Source organism: Pan paniscus, chromosome 19, assembly GCF_029289425.2.
Source record: "Pan paniscus chromosome 19, NHGRI_mPanPan1-v2.0_pri, whole genome shotgun sequence".
NCBI classification, from domain to species: domain Eukaryota; kingdom Metazoa; phylum Chordata; class Mammalia; order Primates; family Hominidae; genus Pan; species Pan paniscus.
The window spans coordinates 17,452,577-17,477,689 of record NC_073268.2 but is presented as its reverse complement, the minus strand read 5'-3'; the positions used below and the strand labels follow the sequence as shown (position 1 = coordinate 17,477,689).

Genomic DNA, 25,113 nt, shown 5'->3' with positions numbered 1-25,113 from the left:
AAGTATGTTAATGCCTCCTATGGAGAGTTTTACATTATTTTTGATTAATGAGATTCAGTAAAGCTTTTTGGAACAGTGGGCAGTGGTGGGGTGAATTCTCAACTTGCAATTTCTAAGGATAGGTTTTAGGGAGCAAGGAATAAATCTGTTGAGTACAACTTGGGGAGGATTAAGAGGAGTTCTATAGCCCTAAATAGATTCTTCAAATTCTATAACCCAAAAAGTTTCCAGAATTACCAGAAAGACATCATGGAGCCACATGTAAGTGCTAATGTTTTTTGTTTTTATTTTTTAGCAAGTTATTAAATAAAAGCAAGTGGGCCAGGCACAGTGGCTCATGCTTGTAATCCCAACACTTACCAAGGCAGGTGGATTACCTGAGGTCAGGAGATCAAGACCAGCCTGGCCAACATGGCGAAACCTCGTCTCTGCTAAAAATACAAAAATTAGTCGGTGTGGTGGTGCATGCTTATAATCCCAGCTACTCGGGAGTCTGAGGTGAGAGAATCTACTTGAACCCAGGAGGCAGAGGTTGCAGTGAGCTGAGATTGCACCACTGCACTCCAGCCTGGGTGACAGAGCAAGATTCCCTCTCAAAAAAAACAATTAATTTTAAAATAAACAGGCCAGGCACGGTGGCTCATGCCAGTATTCCCAGCACTTGGGAGGCTCAGGGGGGCAGTTCACCTGAGGTCGGGAGTTCGAGACTAGCCTGACCAACATGGAGAAACCCTGTCTCTACTAAAAAAAAAAAAAAAAAATTAGCCGGGTGTGGTGGCGCATGCCTGTAATCCCAGCTACTTGGGAGGCTGAGGCAGGAGAATTGCTTGAAACCGGGAGGCGCAGGTCACAGTGAGCCGAGATTGCGCCATTGCACTCCAGCCTGGGCAACAAGAGCGAAACTCCATCTCAAAAATAAAATGAATAAATAAAAATCTAAGCTTTTGGTAATATGTTTATACTGCTGAATCTATACTTATAGCGTCATTCTTGACTGAAAAATAGATTGCTTGATAGAACTGAATCTCTTCCTTTACTAGATACTAGTTTTAGGGTTTCAAAGTTGGTTTTCTCTAAGAGTATTTGTGACAATGCGAAATACCCACCCAAGAAGGACCATGCCTTCTTGTACCAACCCTGGTGCAAGCAAAATGATTGAGGTGTTTGGTTTCAAATGCAAGAACAAGAGCCTTGATGTTAACAAAACATTGAGCCGAACAACTGCCTTCCCTAGGAAACCAAATCAGAGGACTGGTTGTTCTACCAGTTTGATGGCCAGTGTTGTGATAGGTGATAGTGTCAGGTGAAGGAAAGTCAAGTGAGTTGTTACTGCCACTTACAAAGAGCTGTGATTGCTCCTGTGATTCCACTGCAAGTATCTGGCAGCTGTAGCTTTCACTACTGGGCTTCTGTTTCCAACACTGGGGAGGAATTGGCAGAGAATGAACATAGTTTACTATCATGATCTGTGCTTTCTCAGGGAGGTTGTAGCAGCTAACAGCAGATATACTATACATCAATTAAGATGACTACCAGGAAGAAAAAAATAATTCTTGCCGTGGTTTGGCTGACAGTACCAATATGGTCCTCTGAGACATCCCCTACCCCTACTCTAACCAACTTTAACTTTCATCACCAATTTGACAAATTTTACAGGTGTATTACGTTACACTGCAATTCTGGGCAACTCTTAATAGGGCACTGATTACCTTGCATTATTTGTACTCATCTGGACATTCTCTTCCTTAATGTTTATTAGCCTGTACTTTTAAAGTTAAGGAGGGGGCCAGGCACCGTGGCTCACGCCTGTAATCCCAGCACTTTGGGAGGCTGAGGCAGGCGGATCAGTTGAGCCCAGGAGTTTGAGACCAGCCTGGACAACATAGTGAAACCCCATCTCTACAAAAAATACAAACATTAGCTGGGTGTGGTAGCGTGCTCCTGTAGTCCCAGCTACTTGGGAGGCTGAGGCAGGAGAATCGCTTGAGCCCAGCAGGAGGTTGCAGTGAGCCGAGATCACGCCACTGCACTCCAGCCTGGGTGACAAGGCAAGACCCTATCTCAAAAAAATAAAAAATAGTTAAGGAGGTGCAGGCATGGTAGCTCACACCTGTAATCCCGGCACTTTGGGAGGCCAAGGTGGGAGGATCACCTGAGCTCAGGAGATTGAGACCAGCCTTGGCCACATGGTAAAACTCCATCTCTACTAAAAAAATTAGCTGGGCATGTTGGCATGTGCCTGTAGTCCCAGCTACTCAGGAGGCTTAGGCTGCACTGACCTATGATCACACCACTGCACTCCAGGCTGGGTGACAGTGAGACCCTGTCTCAATAATAGGGCCGGGGGGGTGGCTCATGCCTGTAATCCCAGCACTTTGGAAAGCCGAGGTGGGTGGATTGCTTGAGCTCAGGAGTTCAAGACCAGCCTGGGCAACATAACGAAACCCCGTCTCGTTATACAAAATACAAAAAAATTAGCCAGGCATAATGGTATATGCCTGTGGTCCCAGCTACTCAGGAGGCTGAGGTGGGAGGAGGATCGCTGGCGCCCAGGAAGTTGAGGCTACAGTGAGTCAGGATGGCACCACTGCACTCCATCCTGGGTGAGAGCAAAACCCTGTCTCAAACAAACAAAAATAATAGTAATAAAAATAAGGAGAAGAAAAAATCAGTATGTGGAGTGGCTATTAAGTTAGTGGGAGAAGTCTCAAGAACACCATACAAAATAATAGAAGGGAGATGGAGGGAAACAACTTATAAGAAAATGTACAAAGCACTTAAAATATTTGAGATGAATGAGAATGGATGAGATTGCTGTTGCTTTTCTAACAGGTCAATTTCCTCTTCTATCAGCAGAGCACTTGTAAGTCAGAATGTAAAGGGATGTGATAGGATGAAGTTAATACTGTGCCCTCTACAAGTGTAAAGAAGTTCTTTGTTTTCTTCTTTTTTGTCTTGAGATGATCTCTTTGTCACCCAGGCTGGAGTGCAGTGGTGCAATCCCGGCTCACTGCAGCCTTGAACTTCTGGGCTCAAGGGATCCTCCCACCTCAGCCTCCTGAGTAGCTGGGACTAGAGGTGTGTGCCACCACACCCACTAATTTAATTTGTTAATTTTGTGGAGGTGGGGTTTCACCATGTTGCCCAGGCTTGTCTCGAACTCCTAGGCTCACGTGATCCCAAGTTACTGGGATTACAGGCATGAGCCATCTTGCCCGGCCTTCGTTCATTTTTTTTTTTTTTTTTTGAGATGGAGTCTTGCTCTGTTGCCCAGGCTGGAGTGCAATGGCGTGATCTTGGCTCACTGCAACCTCCGCATCCCAGGTTCAAGCGATTCTCCCACCTTCAGCCTCCCAAGTAGCTGGGATTACAGGCATGCACCACCTGTCTGGCTAATTTTTGTATTTTTAGTAGACACGAGGTTTCGCCATGCTGGCCAGGCTGGTCTTGAACTCCTGACCGCCCACCTGGGCCTCCCAAAGTGCTGGGATTACAGGCGTGAGCCACTGCGCCTGGCCTCTTAGTTCATTCTTATAACAGTAACAGAGTAGACAGACTATTGGATAAACAACGAAATAGTACATGACTTAGATCTCTTGGCTACCAAACCTGGCCTTCTCTTAATTTCTTATTCTCAGCAAATGGAAGACCTATGTGACCAATACAGTAGCTACTAGCCATTCACAGCTATTTAAATTAATTAGAATTAAATAAAAAGTTGCTTGGGGCTGGCTCATGCCTGTAATCCCAGCACTTTGGGAGGCCAAGGCAGGTGGATCACTTGAGTTCAAGACCAGCCTGGACAACATGGTGAAACCCCGTCTCTACTAAAAATACAAAAATTAACCAGGCGCATGCCTGTAATCCCAACTACTAAGGAGGCTGAGGCAGATGAATTGCTTGAGCCCAGGAGGCGGAGATTGCACTCCGTGCCACTGCACTCCAGCCTGGGTAACAGGGCAAGACTCTGTCTCAAGAAAAAAGTTGCCTGGTTGCACTAGCCACAAATCAACTGCGCAGCAGCCACATAAGGCTAGTGGCTACTGTATTGGACAGCACAGATATAAATCATATTCGTCACTCAGGAAAGTTCTATTGGACCACCCTGAGCTACACCTCATATATCGAAGTGTATTTTTTTGTGTATCACTGAAAGTAATAGCTTGGGCAACATGGTGAGACTCTGTCTGTACAAAAGATTGAAAAAATTAACTGAGTGTGGTAGCACACACGTGTAGCCCCAACTGCTTAGAAGGCTGAGGGTGGGAGATCACTTGAGTCCAGGAGGTGGAGGCGGCAGTGAGCCATGTTCGTGCCACTGCACTATAGAGCCTGGGCAACAGAGTGAGACCCTGTCTCCAAAAAACAAAAAAGTTACATTTTTACTAATCTTGTAACAAATTGCTGATCACCTAAGAACATTTTATCACTAACCCCTATTCATTTAAAATTTTATTTTTCATGAATGTAATACATGTCGTATTCATTTTCCAAAAATTGAAGGAAAAGTGACTCTCTTCTTACAAGCTCCTCTACGTTTTTATACTCTATGCATTTTGAATATTTTTAGTAATGAAGATAGGCTGTGCCTCCTTCACTTGTCTGACCATGTAACCAGTGCCACGTGTTTTCAGTCTTTGCTGTATGAAACTAAATGTGCCATGCTCAGAGCTGCCACCCGTGTCCTAAGTCATGAAGCTAATCACCAAAGACTACTTGTGAACAAAGTAACAGCTGGCAAATGCATACCTTGAGAAGTGTTTCTTCCTTGTTTAGAGTCCCTGGTTCATGAATGTTTTCCAGCCTGACTTCCTGATGTTAAATGCCAGTTTTGTGGAGTGCACACATTTGAAGAACGTGACTTTAAGTTCCTGGTTCAATTAGTTTAAGTGGCTCATGTAATGAATTCACTCAATGTACTTCCCTCACTGGAGATGTGAACTGCACTATATTTGGAACTAACACTTGCAATCCTATACACTGTTGCCTGGGTGTTGAGCTACAAATTTTGGTTAATATCACCATTAACTAGATTCAGGAAGTTATATGATGATGAATTTCACAAAGATTTTGGTGAAGAGAGATGTGACTGGTTTGAAAAAAAGGGGGGTGAGGGTGCTCTTCTCATAGGTTCCCAGTGTGCAGGGACTTCAGCTTGCTGACACTGTTGAATGAGGCCATGCATTCCTCCCACTGGGGCTTGCTTACCTGCTGACACCTGCCACGCCAGCCTGAGCAACTGTGTTGCCCTGACTCCTAGGCTTACCCCCGTTAACTTGGTGACTACACCTCACTGCTTCCAACAAATAAAACAAATGTGCCATCCATCCAGAAATGACCCAAGTGTGCACTAAACCCAGGAAAGACCTGAGATAAGAATAATCTAGGTAGCTTTAAATGTTCCTGTTCTCTAGGATCCAAACTTAGCCATCCCCAGTAAGATGCTGGGCAAAGGTTCTCATTGGTACATAAGCATCACAGAAGGCTGGTGAGAAGGGGACCGGCCTTTTCTAGTCATTATCAAATAATACAGCAGCACTGTGCTCCAGCCTCACAGGCTATCTGATGGGACGGGTGTGCATTTTGGCCACTGATCAAAAGACCTTGGTTATCACAAGAACCTTATCAGAAAAGCCCCACAGCATTAAACCTGAGTGCAGTATTCAAGGCAAGGTTCTGATGGATTTGTTCAATGGCTATGGGATTCAGATGGCAGACACTACATAGTTGCAAAAGCTTTTACTGCAGAAGGAAATGCCTATTATACTAGATATTGAGGCTACAGTATCAAATAAGGTAGACTTGGTCTCTGCCCTAATGGAGCTTACAATCTAGCAGCGACAAGAGATATCGAATGAGTAATTTTAAGTGTGCCAACTCTGGAGTGGGAAGTTTAGTGTGCTATACCAGACTGTTCAAAGTAGCCTGAAGGTTCAGGAAAGTCTCCCTGGAGAAATGTTAAACTGAAACATGAAAGATGAGTAGTTGCCAGGCAAAGAGGAGAGAAAAAGTGTTATTAGCAGAAGAAACAGCATGTGCAACGGGCCTGTAGTTAGAAGGAAGCAGACCTATTTAAGAAAGCAAAAGAGGGCTGGGCGCGGTGGCTCACGCCTGTAATCCCAGCACTTTGGAAGGCCGAGTCAGGCAGATCACCTGAAGTCAGGAGTTCGAGACCAGCCTGGCCAACATGGTGAACCCCCGTCTTTACTAAAAATACAAAAAAATTAGACAGGCATGGTGGCGGGCGCCTGTAATCCCAGCTACTTGGGAGGCTGAGGCAGGAGAATCCCTTGTACCTGGGAGATGGAGGTTGCAGTGAGCCGAGGCGGTGCTATTGCACTCCAGCCTGGGCAACAAGAGCAAAACTCCGTCTCAAAAAAAAAAAAAAAAAAAAAAAAAAAAAATCAACAAAAGAAATCCAAGATGGGCTGGGTGCAGTAGCTCACACCTGTGATCCCAGCACTTTGTGAGGCTGAGGTGGGAGGATCGCTTAAGCTCAGGAGTTCAAGACCAACCTAGGTAACATAGTGAGACCCAGTATCTACTTAAAAAAAAAAAAATTAGCTAGGCGTGGTGGCATGCGCCCATAGTCCCAACTACTTGGGAGACTGAGGTGGGAGGATCGCATGAGCCCAGGAAGTTGAGGTACATGAGATGTGGTCCAGCCACTGCACTCCTCCCTGGGTGACTGAGCAAGACCCTGTCTCAAAAAAAAAAAAAAAAAAAAAAAAGAGGATACTCGGCCGAGCACAGTGACTCATACCTGTAATCCCAGCACTTTGGGAGGCCAAGGCGAGCAGATCATGAGGTCAACAGATCGAGACCATCCTGGCCAACATGGTGAAACCCCGTCTCTACTAAAAATATAAAAATTAGCTCAGCATGGTGGTGCACGCCTGTAGTCCCAGCTACTTGGGAGGCTGAGACAGGAGAATTGCTTGAACCCAGGAGGCAGAGGTTGCAGTGAGCTGAGATCGCAGCACTGCACTCCAGCCTGGCGACAGAGTGAGACTCCATTTAAAAAAATAAAATAAAATAAGTCTTATTAGCAGAAGAAACAGCATGGTGCAGTGGCTCATGCCTATAATCTCAGCACTTTAGGAAGCCAAGGCAGACAGATCACCCAAGGTCAGGAGTTTTGAGACTAGCCTGGCCAAAATGGCAAAACCCCGTCTCTACTAAAAATACAAAAAAATTAGCCAGGCGTGGTGGTGCACATCTGTAATTCCAGCTACTCGAGAGGCTGAAGCACAAGAATCGCTTGAATCCGGGAGGTGGAGGTTGCAGTGAGCCAAGATAGTACAAGAGCGAGACTCTGTCTCAAAAAAAAAAAAAAAAAAAAAAAAAAAAGATACTGGGGTAAAAAAAGAAACCCAGGAGAACAGAAAGCTCTTGGGAAAGTGGTACAAGAGGGGTCTGGAGAAACAGACTAGAGCCAGGCTGGCAAGAACTTGGGCCTTGTTAAAGATTCAGAACTCGGCCAGGCATGGTGGCTCACATCTGTAATCCCAGCACTTAGGGAGGCAATGGTGGAAGGATCACTTGAGCCCAGGAGTTCAGGACCAGCCTAGGAAACATAGTGTGACTCAATTCTCCAAAAAAAGTAAAAATATTCAGGACTCTAACTAAGGAACAATGGGAGAACATCAGATTCCTCACCTGTAAAGTGGGAATAATAACAACAGTTATCTCATAGTTATCAGGGAGCAAAATGAGAATAATACAAATAAAAGGTCTTTTTAAGTTATAAAGCATTATAGGAATACTACTAAGATTATATTATTAGTAATAATAAGTTGTGCTGCTTTCTTAATAGAACCCAAGAGTTCAAATCTCCTCATAATGGGAATATGAAATACCCTCTAAAACCCTGACCTACTCCAGGGAACTGATGGAAAGGTCATAAGTTTATTTCAGTTGAAACTTCCAGTGTGAGGCTTATGAAGCCTGGGGGTGAATGCAGCTCTTTGGAGCAGGATCACACCATTTATGGCAATGTGGATTTCTCAGCTCTACACCAACTCCCTGATACCGCTTCCAGAAAAGATCATTCTGCCTCCTTCTCAAACCCACCAGAGCAGAATCACCAAAGCATTCTTGCCTCTTGATTTCTTTTTCTTTTTTTTTGAGACAGAGTCTCACTCTGTCGCACAGGCTGGAGTGCAGTGGTGCGATCTCAGCTCACTGCAACCTCCGCCTTCTGGGTTCAAGCAATTCTCCTGCCTCAGCCTCCCGAGTAGCTGTGACTACGTGCGCATGCCCCCACACCTGGCTTATTTTTTCTATTTTTAGTAGAGACGGGGTTTCACTGTGTTAGGATGGTCTCGATCTCCTGACCTTGTGATCCGCCTGCCTCGGCCTCCCAAAGTGCTGGGATTACAGGCGTGAGCCACTGCGTCCGGCCACCTCTTGATTTCTTATAGCCAAAGCTCAAGCCCAGCATCTTTTTTTTACTTTCTTTCTTTTTTTTTTTTTTCCTGACAGAGTCTCACTCTATTGCCCAGACTGGAGTGCAGTGGTGCGATCTCCGCTCACCGCAACCTCCGCCTCCTGGGTTCAAGCAATTCTTTTGCCTCAGCCTCCTGAGTAGCTGGGACTACAGGCATGCGCCACCATATCCAGCTAATTTTTGTATTTTTAGTAGAGACGGAGTTTCACCATGTTAGCCAGGCTGGTCCTAGCTCAGCTTTTATAGCAGCTGCCATCATTCCAGAAATGTTACACTCTGAGCTGTTCATGGCAAAATCATCATCCCAATTGGTGCCTGCTTTATTACACTTTAGGAAAAATTCCACCTATTTCCAAATATGTGATACTTTATTCTTGCAATGGTTCCGAGTAGTAGGCACAACCAGTAGTCAAATTTCACAGAATGGATGAGAAACCTGGAGTTTACCTCTCCAGACCAGCCCTGACATGCCACCATGGAGAAACATAATGGTTCATTTTGGGCCATTTCCTCTCTGCCTGCAAAATATGAAACATTACCCAAGTATAGGAGGGCAGAGCTTCTGCCCAGATAGGCATGTGATTTACCATTACCACAACCCTCTTGCTAGCTGTGAGTAGAACAAACTAGACACAGTTCTTCCCCAGAGAGGTCACTGACTACTCTAAATGTTCTATAGTACTACACCCCAGAGGCTGCAGACTTGCATTTTTTTTCTTGACCTACACAATGCTTTCAAAGTCTTTTTGAAATTTTATTTACTTATTTATTTTATTTTCTCATGTGGCCAGTGGGTGGGAAGACCAAAAACCCTCAATCTGCTTGAAAATTTCCATTCCAGCTTTAAAAAATCGAGGTATTTTAAATAAAAATCCAGATTACCAGCTTTTCTTGAAAAATCACCATCCAGCACAGCAGCTCATGCCTGTAATCCCAGCATTTTGGGAGGTCAAGGCGGGATGATTCCTTGCTTGAGCCCAGGAGTTCGAGACCAATCTGGGCAACACAGCACAACCTTGTCTCTACAGATAATTTAAAAATTACCCACAGGGTTGGCTGGGCGCGGTGGCTCAGCCTGTAATCCCAGCAATGGGGAGGTGGAGGTGGGTGGATCATCTGAGGTCAGGAGTTTAAGGCCAGCCTGGCCAACATGGTGAAACTCTGTCTCCACTAAAAATACAAAAAATTAGCCAGGAGTGGTAGTGCGCACCTGTAGTCCCAGCTACTTGGGAGGCTGAGGCAGGAGAACTGCTTGAACCCAGGAGGTGGAGGTTGCAGTGAGCTGAGATCATGCCACTGCACTCCAGCCTGGGTGACATAGTGAGAGACTGTTTCAAAAAAAATTAGGCGGGCATGGTGATGTGTGTCTGTGGTACCAGCTACTCAGGCGGCTGAGCTGGTTACACAGCATTCAGTCACTTACACAGCACTGCCACATCCCTGTGATCTGCACTGTGGTTGATGTTTTTATTATCATCTCTTCCACCCTCCCATTTTTCAGAAAAGGACCTGAGTTCCAGAGAGTGCTTTACCCAAGGTCACACAAGTCATCACTGGAAACTCTGTCAAAACCCAGCTGTTCTGAACACTCAGTGATGCATTTATTTTATTTTTTTGAGACGGAGTTTTGCTCTTGTCACCCAGGCTGGAGTGCAACCGCACAACCTCGGCTCACTGCAACCTCCGCCTCCCGGGTTCAAGCGATTCTCCTGTCTCAGCCTCCCAAATAGCTGGGATTACAGGCGCCCACCACCACATCTGGCTCATTTTTGTATTTTTAGTAGAGACGGGGTTTCACCATGTTGGCCTAGCTGTTCTGGAACTCCGCCCGAGACAGGGTCTTTTTTTTTTTTTGAGATGGAGCCTAGCTCTGTCACCCAGGCTGGAATGTGGTGGTGAGATCTCAGCTCACTGCAGCCTCTGCCTCCCAGGTTCAAGAGATTCTCCTGCCTCAGCCTCCTGAGTAGCTGGGACTACAGGCGTGTACCACCATGCCCAGCTAATTTTTGTATTTTTAGTAGAGACAGGGTTTCACCATCTTGGCCAGGCTGGTTTCAAACTCCTGGCCTCAAAGGATCTGCCCACATCAGCCTCCCAAAATGCTGGGATTACAGGCGTGAGCCACTGCGCCTGGCTTCTTTTTTTTTTTGGAGACAGGGTCTCCCACTGTCATGTAGGCTGGAGTGCAGTGGCACAATAATCACTCACTGCAGCCTCTACCTCTCGGGCTTAATTGATCCTCCCACCTCAGCCTCCGAAGTATCTGGGACTAGAGGTATGAGTCATCATGCCCAGACTAATATTTTAATTCAAACATTTATTAACTTAATGCTTTAATTTACTAATTGAATTTCATTAATTCAATTCCTAGTTAACCAAAAGAAACCCAGGATAGCTGGAACAAAGAGGACTCATGCTGGCTGGAGTGCAGGCAGGACGGCTGGAAAGTAGCCATCTTGGACCATAAAGAGGAAAGCCCATGTTATGCTGGGCTTGGTGGAAATCGACACACTTTGTTTATGCCTCTGGATATATTATTCACCGCTGGGCAATTTAGCCTACTATGATTATGTTTTGTTTCTTTGTTAGTTAAAAAAAATTTCACGGAGTCAATTATACCTAAAAACAAAATTGGGATTTATTTGCTTAGTTTTCTATGTTCCAATCATGAATTTATAGTCCATCATTCACTAAAAGTGTAGATTTTTCCTGTATTCATTTCATCTTATTTCTTGGGTACCTCCCTCCTGGAGGCTTTTGTCCTCTGGCTCCAGCCTTACTGATTGCTCCCTAGGCCTGCTGCCAGGCCAGCTATCACCCTAGGATTTCCCTTCATTATCATCTTGGAGACTTTCTTATTTCTCACCTATACTGGAATATCCTGTTGCCTGGATCACGTCTTCCTGTTTCTTGGTTTATTCTCTTATTCTGGTGCACCACATCCTCCAGTAGTTTCCTGAGAAAGGGTACATGGATAGGAAATAAGATTTCACGTATCTGAAAATATGCTTTATTTTTTATTTTTTTGAGACAGGGTCTCACTCTGTTGCCCATGCTGGAGTGCAGTGGCATGATCATGGCTCACTGCAGCCTCTATCTCCCTGGGCTCAGGTGATCCTCCATGTGCAGCTTCCAAGCAGCTGGGACTCCAAGCACAAAACTTTTTTTTTCTTTTTGTAGAGATAGGGTTTCACCATGTTGCCCAAGCTGCTCTTGAACTCCTGAGGCTCAAGTGATCCATTAGCCTCGGCTTGCCAAAGGCTTGGGATTACAGGCATGAGCCACTATACTTGGCCCTGAAAATATGCTTACTCTACTGAATTCACAATTTAAATAATTTATAAAATTATATATCATAAATCATTGGAAAACATTCCTACATTATCCTTCAGCATGGCTAATAAGAAACATGATGCCATTCTCATCGCTGTTCCTTTGAATGTGACCTGCTTTTTCTATGTTTTAGGATCCTCTATTAACACTTTGATCAGAAACTGCATGATAATATGTCTGAATGAACATTTTCATCCATTACATTGTATACTCAGTGGGCCTTTCATTTTGGAAATCTAGGCCATTCAGATGTGAGATGACTTCTTGAATTTTTCCTTTGATGATTGTTTTCTCTCCATTTCTCTATGTTCCGTATCATTATAACGCTTCTTTTTTTTTTTGAGACGGAGCCTCACTCTGTCACCCAGGCTGGAGTATACTGACGCAATCTCGGCTCACTGTGACCTCCGCCTCGGGGGTTCAAGCAATCCTCCTTCCTCAGCTTCCCGAGTAGCTGGGATTACAGGCATGCGCCACCATGCCCGGCTAATTCTTGTATTTTTAGTAGAGATGGGGCTTCACCATGTTGGTCAGGCTGGTATCGAACTCCTGACCTTGTGATCTGCCCACCTCGGCCTCCCAAAGTGCTGGGATTACAGGTGTGAGCCACCACACCCAGCCCTCTGTAATGCTTCTTAATTGAGTATTAGTCTTACTGGGCCACCTTTAGTTTTTAAAAAATTTTTCTGGCTTTTAGGGTTTTTTAAAAAGCTATTTTCTCAATTTTATCTTCCAACTCATTGATTAAAGTTAATGGTTATCATATTTTTTAGATGTTTTATTCTCCAATGTTCTTTTTTAAAAAAAACCTGTTCTTATTTCATTGATACAACATTGTTATATCTCTGAGAATATGTATCCTCTGTTTAAAGTTTAGATTTTGTTTTGTCCTGTTCTAGGCATCATAGTTGGGATTACAGGCACACACCACCACCCCCAGCTAATTTTTGTATTTTCAATAGATATGGGGTTTCGCCATGTTGTCCAGGCTGGTCTCGAACTCCTTACCTCAGATGATCCACCCCACTTGGACTTCCAAAGTGCTGGGATTATAGGTGTGAGCCACTGCACCCAGCCTAGATCAATTTTTTTTTAATGGGCAAAATATTTAAACAGGTATTTCACAAAATAAGATATATGATGGTCAGTAGACTGGTAAAAAATGTTCGACATCATTGGCCGGGCGCGGTGGCTCACGCCTGTAATCCCAGCACTTTGGGAGGCCGAGGCGGGCAGATCATGAGGTCAGGAGATCAAGACCATCCTGGCTAACACAGTGAAACCCTGCCTCTACTAAAAATACAAAAAATTAGCTGGGCGTGGTGGCGGGCACCTGTAGTCCCAGCTACTAGGGACGCTGAGGCAGGAGAATGGCGTGAACCCGGGAGGCGGAGCTTGCAGTGAGCCGAGATCGTGCCACCGTACTCCAGCCTGGGTGACAGAGTGAGACTCCATCTAAAAAAAAAAAAAAAAAAATGTTCAACATCATTAAGGTCATCATAGAAATGCAAATTTAAACCATAATGAAATACTATGACTAGAATGGCTAAAATTAAAAAGACTGACAATATCAAGTGTTTATGAAAATGTGGAGCAACTAAAACTCTCAAACATCTGTGGTAGAAATGTACAGTAATACAGCAACTTTGGAAAAGAGTTAGGCAGTTTCTTATAAATATATGCGCACCATATGACCTAGCATTTCCACTCCTAGGTGGAAATAAGATAAAAGCACATGTCCAAGCTGGGCACAGTGGCTCATGCCTGTAATCCCAGCACTTTGGGAGGCTGAGGCGGGTGGATCACTTGAGGTCAGGAGTTCAAGACCAGCTGGGCTAACATGGTGAAACCCCGTCTCTGCAAAAAAATACAAAAAAAATTAGCTAGGCATGGTGGCACATGCCTGTAATCCCAACTACTCGGGAGGCTGAGGTTGCAGTGAGCCGAGATCACCCTATTGTACTCCAGCCTGGATGACAGAGTGAGACTTTGTCTCAAAACAAACAAACAAACAGATGTCCACACAAAGACTTACACAAAAACGTTCAAAACAGCATTAATTCATAGTAGCCCCAGACATAATCCAAATGTCCATAAACAGGAGAATGACTAAGCCAATTCTGGCAAATTCCTACATCAGAATATTACTCAGCAAGAAAAAGGAACAAACTATTGATACATGGAACAACTGGATGAATCTCACACTAAGCAAACGACAACAGACACAAAAATAGTACATGTTTTATGATTCTATTTATACAAAAGTCTAAAAAAAGACAAATCTGGCCAGGCGTGGTGGCTCATGTCTGTAATTCTGGCACTTTGGGGAGGCTGAGGCAGAAGGATCACTTCAGTCCAGGGTTTGAAACCAGCCTGGGCAATATAGCAAAACCCTGTCTCTACAAAAAATACAAAAATTAGCCGGGTATGGTGGCACATTCCTGTAGTTTCAGCTACTCAGGAGGCTGAGGTGGGAGGACTGCTTGACCCAGGAAATGGAGGTTGCAGTGAGTCGAGACTGCATCACTGCACTCCAGCCTGGGTGACAGAGTGAGACCCTGCCTCAAAAAAAAAAAAAAAAAAAAGAGACAAATCCAATCTATGATGACAGAGGACAGACTGGTGGTTGCCTGGAGATGGAGGTGGAGGAGGAGAGTCGTTTGGAAGTGACACAAGAACTTTTGGTGGTGATAGAAATGTTCACTATCTTGATTGTGATGGTGATCAGATTAGCATAGAAACCTAAAACCTACATTTTAAAAAATATATTATACCACAATAAAGGCAATTTAAAAATACACACAATGAGATAACACTATACATCCACCCACTAGAATGTCTAAAACTAAAAAGACAAGACTGACTGGGTGCATTGGCTCACACCTGTATTCCCAGCACCTTGGGAGGCCAAGGTGAGAGGATCACTTGAGTCCAGGAGTTCAAGATCAGCCTGAGCAACACAGTGAGACCCTGTCTCTACAAAAAATAAAATTAGCCAGGAGTGGTGGCATGCACCAGTGGTCCCAGTTACTTGGGGTGTTGAGGTGAGAAGATTGGCTGGGCAGGTTGAGGCTGTAGGTCACTGCACTCCAGGCTGGGCAACACAGCAAAATCCTGTCTCAAACCACTTTGGAAAACAGGTTAGCAGCTCCTTATATAAAAATATAAGCTTAACATATGACCCAGCAACTCTACTCCTAGCTATTTTTCCAAGAAAATTCAAACTTGTCCATCCAATGACTGGCACATAAATATTTATGACAAGTTTATTTATAGTAATCCCAAATGGAAGCAACCCAAATGTCCATCACCAGATGAATGAATAAATGTGTGGTACATCCATGCAATGGAAAATGATGAAAAGGGATGAACTACCGCTATGCACAACAATGTGCTTAATTTCAAAAACACACGGAGCAAAAGAAGCACCAAAGAGTACATATGGCACGATTTTACTTACATAAAATTCTACAGAACACAAAATAAAATAATGTCCACAAGTAGACTGTGGCTGTAGGATGTAGGAGGTTGATTGCAAAGGAGTGTAAGTCATGGTGCTGGTAAATTGGTTCCCAAAAAAAGAAAGAAAGAAAAAGCCTGGATTTGTGGTACTTACTGTTTTCTGTGGTGTAAATACTCCCACCATGACCAACTTTGAGCTACTAATACGATGTTACTAATGTAGATTTGGGAAGAGATGTACCTATTTGGCTCTCCTGAGCTGGTACTAGCTAGTTCCAGCACATTACCACAGAAAGGAACAAAGGTGATCCGATGGTCAATATCTTGACTGTGGTAGTGGTAGCACAGGTTTATACATCTGTCAAAACTTACCAAACTGTACTCTTAAAATTGGTGCACTTTCTGCATGTAAATTATATTTCAAAAACAGTTATGTTTCAAATAAATATCAGCAACAACCCATATGCCCAATAACAAGGGACTGGTTACATTCGTTTATTGTCTATCCTCTTGATAGACTAGGATGCAGCCATTCAAACTTAGAAAATTTCAGCAACACAGCAACATGCTTTGCTATACTGTATCATGTTTTGTGGCAGAATAGGAAATTTTATTTATTTATTTTTATTTTTTATTTTTTTTGAGATGGAGTTTCACTCTTGTTGCCCAGGCTGGAAGCAATGGCGCAATCTTGGGTCACCACAACCTCCACCTCCCAGGTTCAAGCGATTTTTCTGCCTCAGCCTCCCAAGTAGCTGGGATTACAGGCATGCGACACCATGCCCAGCTAATTTTGTATTTTTAATAGAGTCGGGGTTTTTCCATGTTGGTCAGGATGGTCTTGAATTCCCGACCTCAGGTGATCCACCCGCCTCAGCCTCCCAAAGTGCTAGGATTACAGGCGTGAGCCACTGCGCCTGGCCAGGAAATTTTATTTTTACCATATGTTTGTCTATGCAAATTTTGTGGGCAGATGGATAACATGAGGCTTTTTGAAAGCACTGTCATGAGTTAATTCTTTTCTTTGTATTTAGAAGCAGTATACAGCAAAATGGTTGACAGCCCAGAATCTGTAGTCAGACTACCTGGGCTAGTAGTATTCAGATCCCAGGTGTCACTTCTCTCAGCTGGGTGACCTTAAGCAACTAACCTAAACTCTTTGAGCCTTAGTTTCCTTTTTTGTTTTTTGTCTTTTTTTTGAGATGGAGTCTCGTTCTGTCGCCCAGGCTGGAGTGCAGTGGCGCGATCTTGGCTCACTGCAACCTCCACCTCCTTGGTTCAAGCAATTCTCCTGCCTCAGCCTCCCGAGTAGCTGGGATTACAGGTGTCCACCACCATGCCCGGCTAATTTTTTTGTATTTTCTCATAGAGACGGGGTTTCATCATCTTGGCCAGGCTGGTCTTGAACTCCTGACCTCATGATCCACCCGCCTCGCCGCCTCGGCCTCCCAAAGTGCTGGGATTACAGGCATGAGCCACCGCACCTGGCCAAGCCTTAGTTTCTTGACTGTAAAAAAGGCACAATAGGAGTACCTATTTTGGAGGGTTGCTGGGAGGATTAAATGAGTTACTATATGTAAAGAGCCTTGAACAATACAAAGAGTAAGTGTTTTAAAAACATCAGGCTGGGTGCAGTGGCTCATACCTATAATACTAGCACTTTGGGAGGTGGGAGGTTCACTTAAGCCCAGGAGTTTGAGACCAGCCCGGGCAACGTGACAAAACCCCATTTCTACAAAAAATACCCCCCAACACACCCCAAAAAATTAGCCAGGTGTGGTGGCACACACCTGTAGTCCCAGCTACTGAGGAGGCTGAGGTGGGAGGATCACTTGAGCGGGAAGTTCAAGGCTACAGTGGGATCACATCACTGCACTCCAGCCTGGGTGACAGAGCAAGACGCTGTCTCAAAAAAAAAAAAAAAAAAAAAAAACGGCCGTGTGCGGTGGCTCACGCCTGTAATCCTAGCACTTTGGGAGGCCGAGGCAGGTGGATCACCTAAGGTCAGGAGTTCGAGACCAGCCTGACCAATATGGAGAAACCGCGTCTCTACTAAAAACACAAAAAAATTAGCTGGGCATGGTGGCACATGCCTGTAATCTCAGCTACTCGGGAGGCTGAGGCAGAAGAACCGCTTGAACGCAGGAGGCGGAGGTTGCGGTGAGCCAAGATCGTGCCATTGCACTCCAGCCCGGGAAACAAGAGCGAAAGTCGGTCTCAAAAAAAAAAAAAAAAAAAGCTATTATTTTCATGAAGCAATGATATTGTTTGGACAATAAAAATGCTTACTATGTGCTAGGCAGGAAACACAGGAATTTATATGACATGGCTTCTAACCTTGAGGAGCTATAAATGTGGTTCTCAATTGTGGGGAGGATTTAGCAGGGATTCACTCCCTTCCTAGGAGTTATTCTGTAACATCTGGAGACATTTTTGATTGTCCCACCATGACTTGGTGGGAGAGGAGCCAGTGGAACTTAGTAGGCAGGGGCCAGAAATGCTGCTAAACATTCTGAAATGCACAGGACAGCTTCCCCACAGGTAATTATGTGAGGGCAGGCACAGTGGCTCATGCCTATAATCCCAGCACTTTGGGAAACCGAAGCGGGTGGATCACTTGAGGCCAGGAGTTCGATACAAGCCTGGGCAACACAGCAAAACCCCATCTCTACAAAAAATACAAAAATTAGCCAGGTGTGGTGGTGCATGCCTGTAATCCCAGCTACTCAGGAGGTTACCCAGCTACTGGGAGGCAGAGGTCACAGTGAGCCAAGATCACGCCATGGCACTCCAGTCTGAACAAGAGTGAGACTCTGCTCTCTGCCACCACCCGCCCCGCAACACCCACAAAAAAAAAGAATTATGTTGTCCAAAATAATCAAGGTTGAGAAACCCTGAGTCATAGTCTAACTCAGGACAAAAGATACATGCATACATACAAATTGTACAAGGCAGACAATCAAAATAGAGCATTATGCAATTATACATATAAAAAAAAAAAAAAAGAAAAGATAGAATAGCCCTGGGCCAGAATACAGGATTCCCTGTGACACCTGGCCAGGAAGACAGGCCTCAGTGAACTTCCAGTTTTGGGACCCAGTGGACATACTTCAACTATTTGCAACTTTTAGCTTATTCTATCAGTAGGTACCTTTTTTAAAGGTTAAGTCAAAGTTAAAAGGCTTCACTTCTGCATTGCACTACCAGTGTGAAAATGTACTGGGGCCAGTTCACATATGTTTAATTCATATTATCTTTTCAATGCAACTTGATAAAGAGTTGAGTCAATTTAAAATTCTTAAAAGGGCGGAGCAAGGTGGCTCATGTCTATAATCCCAGCATCTTGGGAGGCGGAGGCAGGAGGATCACTCGAGTCCAGGAGTTTAAGGCCTGTCTGGGCAACATAGGGAGACCCTGTCTCTACAAAAAAATGAACAAAATTAGCCAGGTGCAGTGGCTCACACCTGTAGTCTCAGCTTTTTGGGAGGCTAAGGGAGGAGGACTGTTTGAGCCTGGGAGGTTGAGGCTGCAGTGAGCCAAGATCATGCCATTGCATTTCAGCCTGGGCAACAGAGCAAGATCCAGTCTCAATAAATAAATAAATAAATAAAATCATTAAAAGTACATTTTTTGGAGTCAACAAGAAATGATACATAGGAATATTTTGGTTTCCATTTAAAATAGAACTATTTTTGGGAAAATATGCCAATATTTTAATGGTGAATATAATTTGAGGTTGCAGGTGGTTTCTGCGGAATTCCTTTTCAAAATTCCTACAGTGAGGAACATATATTTCTTTGATAATCTGAGAAAGAAGAAAGCATCTGGGCGCAGTAACTCACGCCTGTAATCTCGCACTTAGGAGGCTGAGTCAGGTGGACTGCTTGAGCTCAGGAGTTCAAGACAGCCTGGACAACATGGTGAGACCATGTCTCTACAAAAATTAGCTGGGTGTGGTGGCATGTGCCTGTAGTCCCAGCTTGAATAGCGGTGGTGGAGGCTGCAGTGAGCCAAGATTGCGCCACTGTACTCCGGCTTGGGTCAGTGTAAGACCCTGTCTAAAAAAAAGCCTGATGTAATCCATACATAGTTCAAGGAAATGCAACTTGAAGTCTCGGTGTAATCCTCCCCATCCTACTAAACCATGTGGCCACCAACTCCTCCCACTTGGGAAACACTGCAAAGTGGCACCACCACCCATTCCGCAGTGCAAGCCAGAAATCTAGTAGGGACCAGTGGACACTTCCCTCTTCTTTCAGTCAATCGCAAAGTTCTTCATGCCACTGCATTCTAGCCTGGGAGACAAAGCGAGATCCTGTCTCAAAAAAAAAAAAAAAAAAAAAAAATCACCAAGCTCAATTAATTTCGCTCTTTGTGTTTCTACCATTACTTCCACCCTTCTCCTTTTCACAAGTATCATGTCCTATGTGATTACTGCAACGGCCTCCTAACTGGTCTCCCTGCATCTGCTCTTTCCCCTTTCCGCCCAATCTCGACATTGTAATGACCATCCTTCTTAAAACCTTTCAATAGCTCTCCTTTGCTCTTAGGATATAGACAAAACCACTTGCATGGCAGGGAAGATCTTATATGGTCTTGCCTCCACTCAAAACTAGCTCAACTCAATCCCTTGTTCTCTGTTTTGGGGACACTGGCATTCTTGCAGTAACTTGTAATCCCCAAGCTCCTTCCCACCAGAGTCTCCATACACACTATTCCTCTCTTCTTCACCTGAGTAACCCTCTTCCCTTCCTCAGCTAAGCTTTCCCTGAACTCCCTGACTGGAACCTTCCTTGACATGTGTCACTTTTACAACTTTACATGTTTGAGAGATTAAATGATTAAAGTCTATCTTCCCTAATAGACCAAGGACCCCTCACTTAGCACAAAATACATGGTAAGGAGATAACAGCTAATGCATACATAACATGCTAGACTGGCATTCACCATGTCTTTTATTTATTTTTTTAAATTAAAATTAAAGCTGCCATATTTTTATTTTCTTTTTTGAGACAGGGTCTCGCTGCGTTACCCAGGCTGGAGTGCAACGGCGTGATCTCGGCTCACTGCAACCTCCACCTCCTGGGTTCAAGTGATTCTCCTGCCTCAGCCTCCCGAGTAGCTGGGATTAAAGGCTCCTGCCACCACGCCTCGCTAATTTTTGTATTAAGTACAGATAGGGTTTCACCATGTTGGCCAGGCTGGCCTCAAACTCCTGGGCTCAAGTGATCCTCCAGCCTTGGCCTCCCAAAGTGCTGTGATTATAGGCATGAGCCACTGCACTCAGCCCATTCACCATGTCTTAACTCACTTAGGACCTCCCTATTTGTCCCTACATAGTAAGGACAATTAATAGTCTCATTTTACATTGAGGAAAGTTAACTCACAAACTAAGAAGTGGTAGAGCTGGGATAGGAACTCGGGCACCCAATTTCTGGAGTCTGTGCTCATCACTCAAGCTCCGGTACCTCACCAGCATTTACTGAATGTGAGTACTTTTGATAAGAACTAAACAGCACCATCAGTAACTTTAGTTCAACTAAAGTCAGTTCATTTTGATTTTGGTAAGGATTTTATGTTTGATTGGAACTTTGCTGTAAAACTTTCATTTTCCCAGCATTTTACTTCAGCCACAGGGTCTAGCTGTCACACAGGCTGGAGTGCAGGATCATAGGTCACTGCAGCCTTAAACTCCTGGCCTCAAGTAATCCTCCTGCCTCACCCTCCTGAAGTACATGCCACCATGCCCGGCTTTTTCAAAATTGTATGGGTTGGGCGTGGTGGCTCACGCCTGTAATCCCAGCACTTTGGGAGGCCGAGGTGGGCGGATAACTTGTGGTCAGGAGTTTGAAACCAGCCTGGCCAACATGGTGAAACCCCATCTGAAATATAAAAAAAATTAGCTGGGCGTGGTGGTGGGTACCTGTAATCCCAGCTACTTGGGAAAACAAGGGATTGAGAACAAGGGATTGAGTCGAGCTAGTGCTGAGCGGAGGCAAGATCATACAAGACCTTGCCTGCCATGCAAGTGGTTTTGTCTATATCCTAAGAGCAAAGGAGAATTGCTTGAACCCGGGAGGCGGAGGTTGCAGTGAGCTGAGATGGCACCACCGCACTCCAGCCCGGGTGAGAGCAAGACTCTGTATCAAAAAAAGAAAGAAAGAAAGAAAAAAAATTGTATAGAGACAGGGTTTTGCTCTTATTTCAGTTGCTTTAAAAATCCATTTGCCCTCACTGGTATCATCATGACTGATGTTGAGACAGAGGTAGCCCAGCAAACTGCTGGAGAGCAGGGGAAAGTTAGCTTGAGTGAAACAAATTATGGATAATTTGTAGTGTAGGTAACTCAGGTAAGGACAATTCCAGGATTTTCACAGATGTCATCTCACTTAATCTTCATTGACTTTTTAGCGGTGGTGGGGGGACACAGTCTCACTGTCGCCCAGGCTGGAGTGCAGTGGCGCAATCTCAGCTCACTGCAACCTCTGACTTCTGGGTTCAAGTGATTCTCCTGCCTCAGCCTCCCAAGTAGCTAGGATTACAGGCTCCCACCACCACACCCGGCTAATTTTTGTATTTTTAGTACAGACAGGGTTTCACCATGTTGGTCAGGCTGGCTTCAAACTCCTGGGCTCAAGAGATCCTCCAGCCTCAGCCTCCCAAAGTACTGTGATGACAGGCGTGAGCCACCACGCATGGCCAATCTTCGTTGATTTCTTTTTTTTTGAAATGGAGTCTTGCTCTGGCACCCAGGCTGAATGCAGTGTTTTTTTGTTTGTTTTGTTTTGTTTTGTTTGAGATGGAGTCTTGCTGTCATCCAGGCTGGAGTACAGTGGGTTTTTTTTGAGATGGAGTCTTGCTCTGTCACCCAGGCTGGAGTGCAGTGGTGCAATCTTGGCTCACTACCACCTCTGCCTCACGGGTTCAAGCAATTCTCCTGCCTCAGCCTACTGAGTAGCTGGGATTGATTGCAGGTGCCCACCACCACGCCCGGCTAATTTTGTATTTCAGTAGAGACAGGGTTTCACTGTGTTGGCCAAGCTGGTCTCTAACTCCGGACCTCAGTTGATCTGCCCACCTCAGCCTCCCAAAGTGCGGGGGATTAAAGGCGTGACCCACCACGCCCTGGCCCAATCTTCACTGATTTATAACAAAGTTACACACACAGGGCAGTTCTTCCACAGTTAATAGATGAAGCAAAAGGCTGGGGTTAGGGAACTGCTAAGCCATGGGAAATCCACTAGTCACAGTATGGTGTGAGGAATGGTGTCCCTACATTTGTAGCTTCAAAACTGCAAAGATATCTCTAGCAGAGAAAGACCATTTCTTCCTCTTTTAACAAAGAGTTGGGCAATTTTTCCTAACTCTTTGTGAAACCTTTCAACAAAGTCAGACTTCCTCCTAGGTTTTCCCAGTGTGGCTACTGCAGGGCAATTACCTCACAAGCTCAAGTCATATGGTAAAAAGCTCTATGAACCAGCTACATCCAATTACCCTACATCATTACTGTGAAAATGAAACAATTCAAGAAATTCTTTGTTACCATTTATTTTTTCTTTTTTTGAGAGTCTTAACTCTGTCGCCCAGGCTGGAGTGCAGGGGTGAAGTCTTGGCTCACTGCAACCTCTGCCTCCCTCCCGGGTTCAAGAGATTCTGTCTCAGCCTCCTGAGGAGCTGAGATTATAGGCGTGCGCCACCACGCTCGGCTAGGTTTTTTTTTTTTTTGTATTTTTAGTAGAGACAGGGTTTCACCATGTTGGCCAGACTGGTCTTGAACTCCTGACCTCAAGTGATCCGCCCGCCTTGGCCTCCCAAAGTGCTGGGATTACAGGCATGAGCCACCGCGCCCGGCCCTATTATTACACTTTTCCTTTATCATTTTAAAAATCTTCATTTTTTAAAAGAGACAGGATCTCGCTAAGTTGTCCAGGTTAGTCTTGAACTCCTGGGCTCAAGCGATCCTCCCAAAGTCCTGGGATTACAGGCCTGAGCCACATACTGTATGCACATTTTTTTTTCTTTTCTTTGAGATGGAGTCTCCCTCTGTCGCCAGGCTGGACTGCAGTGGCGCGATATCGGCTCACTGCAACCTCTGCCTCCAGGGTTCAAGCGATTCTCCTGCCTCAGCCTCAGGAATAGCTTGGACTACAGGTACGCGCCACCACACCGGGCTAATTTTTTGTATTTTAGTAGAGACGGGGTTTCACCATGTTGGCCAGGATGGTCTCGATCTCTTGACTCGTCATCCGCCCCCCCTCGGCCTCCCAAAGTGCTGGGATTACAGGCGTGAGCCACAGCGCCCGGCCCACATTTTCTTTATATGCATTTTGCTAAGAAAAGGCATTCATGAGTTTCTTCCGGGGTTGAGAACTGAAACAGGTTAAGAACCACAATCCTTTATTCCTGTACACACATTCTTTCTGGTTCGAGGTCGGGCCTTTACAGGGTACTTTTGGAGGGTGAAACATTTCCATCCTGTCAAGTACCTGGTAGCTATGGATGGGGGGGTCCAAGAGGAGGAATCCCTTAGCTCACCCCTAAGCAAGTCAGATTTATCACAGCACAGGTCTCAAGCCCCATATAAGCAGGCTTAGGGGACTCCTTGGAGAGGAAGCTGCTTGTAGGGACAAGGGCCGTCAGGAGAGCTTGAGCTTATCAAGCCACTAACCAGCTGTGTGACCTTGGACAAGTTCCAGACCCTCTCTGGGCTCCTGAACCCATTCCTTACCAAGCCATTAACCAGCTGTGTGACCTTGGACAAGTTCCATACCCTCTCTGGGCTTCAGTTTCCACATCTACACATTGGCAGTGGAGCCACATGGCCTTACGGATCCCTCCCAGCCGAAAGCAGGGTACCAAGCCGACCTAGCCATTAAAGCAGCTTCCTGTGGGCGCGGCGCAGGACTTCAACAGTCCCCCCTCCCCCGCTCAGGCCCGCGAAAACCTCGCGCAACACGCCCCTCGGAGCGACGGCGCTTACCCAACCGCAGCCCCAGCGCTCGAACCCAGCTCCGCCTCTTCCCGGGGGCGTCCCATCGTGCCCCGCGCCGGGCTCCTAGGGTAGCCGGGCACCTCCCGCCTTCCCGCGCCCCGACCCCGAACTCCTCTCCTTAGTTCTCCCGGGCACCCTATCCTATCAACGCCTACTATCCCAGCCAATCGCGCAGGATCCGAGTCGTGCCTTCGGTCCACCCTCCTCCCAGCGCTCAGCCGGTCTGAGCTCAAGGCCTTTACCAAGCCCACCCAATCAACGGCGGGCTCTCTCCTGCCCCATCCCAATCTCCCTCGCCTCGGCCAATCCGCGCGCTCCATTCCGCTGCCCGCCCAGCCAACCCGGGCCTTGAAACCAGCAGGCGAATGGGCGCGAGACGGCCCTTCGACGCTGAGCGCCTGGCCAGTTAGGGACTCCGCGTGGCCAGGACAACGGCCAATCGTCGTGGAGCGCGGCGCCTCCGCGGAGAGGTCCGGTCCGAATATCCCTCCGCCTTCCTCCCTCCCTCGCTCCCTCCCTGCGCGCTGCCTCTCACTCACAGCCTCCCTTCCTTCTTTCTCCCTCCGCCTCCCGAGCACCAGCGCGCTCTGAGCTGCCCCCGGGGTCCCTCCCCCGCCGCCAGCAGCCCATTTGGAGGGAGGAAGTAAGGGAAGAGGAGAGGAAGGGGAGCCGGACCGACTACCCAGATAGAGCCGGTGAATGGGTTTGTGGTGACCCCCGCCCCCCACCCCACCCTCCCTTCCCACCCGACCCCCAACCCCCATCCCCAGTTCGAGCCGCCGCCCGAAAGGCCGGGCCGTCGTCTTAGGAGGAGTCGCCGCCGCCGCCACCTCCGCCATGGAGCTGATCACCATTCTCGAGAAGACCGTGTCTCCCG

General features: G+C 45.9%; 2 protein-coding genes across 2 annotated transcripts in view; one reads left to right on the top strand and one right to left on the bottom strand.

Annotated features, from left to right (window-relative positions):
- Window positions 1-294: 294 nt before the first annotated feature.
- LOC112437570 (uncharacterized) lies at window positions 295-24,896 on the bottom strand. The gene is made up of 4 exons (XM_063598973.1): window positions 24,225-24,896; window positions 11,316-11,405; window positions 1,341-1,421; window positions 295-431 (listed from the first exon to the last, which is right to left on the bottom strand). Exons 1-4 carry the CDS (start codon window positions 24,554-24,556, stop codon window positions 392-394), a joined length of 543 nt encoding a protein of 180 aa, XP_063455043.1. The 5' UTR covers window positions 24,557-24,896; the 3' UTR covers window positions 295-391.
- The window catches only part of KPNB1 (karyopherin subunit beta 1), a 35,562-nt gene continuing 35,136 nt past the window's right edge, over window positions 24,688-25,113 (top strand). The window contains exon 1 of the mRNA XM_003827476.7: window positions 24,688-25,113. Coding sequence (XP_003827524.1) covers window positions 25,074-25,113 — 40 coding nt within the window. The 5' untranslated portion in view covers window positions 24,688-25,073.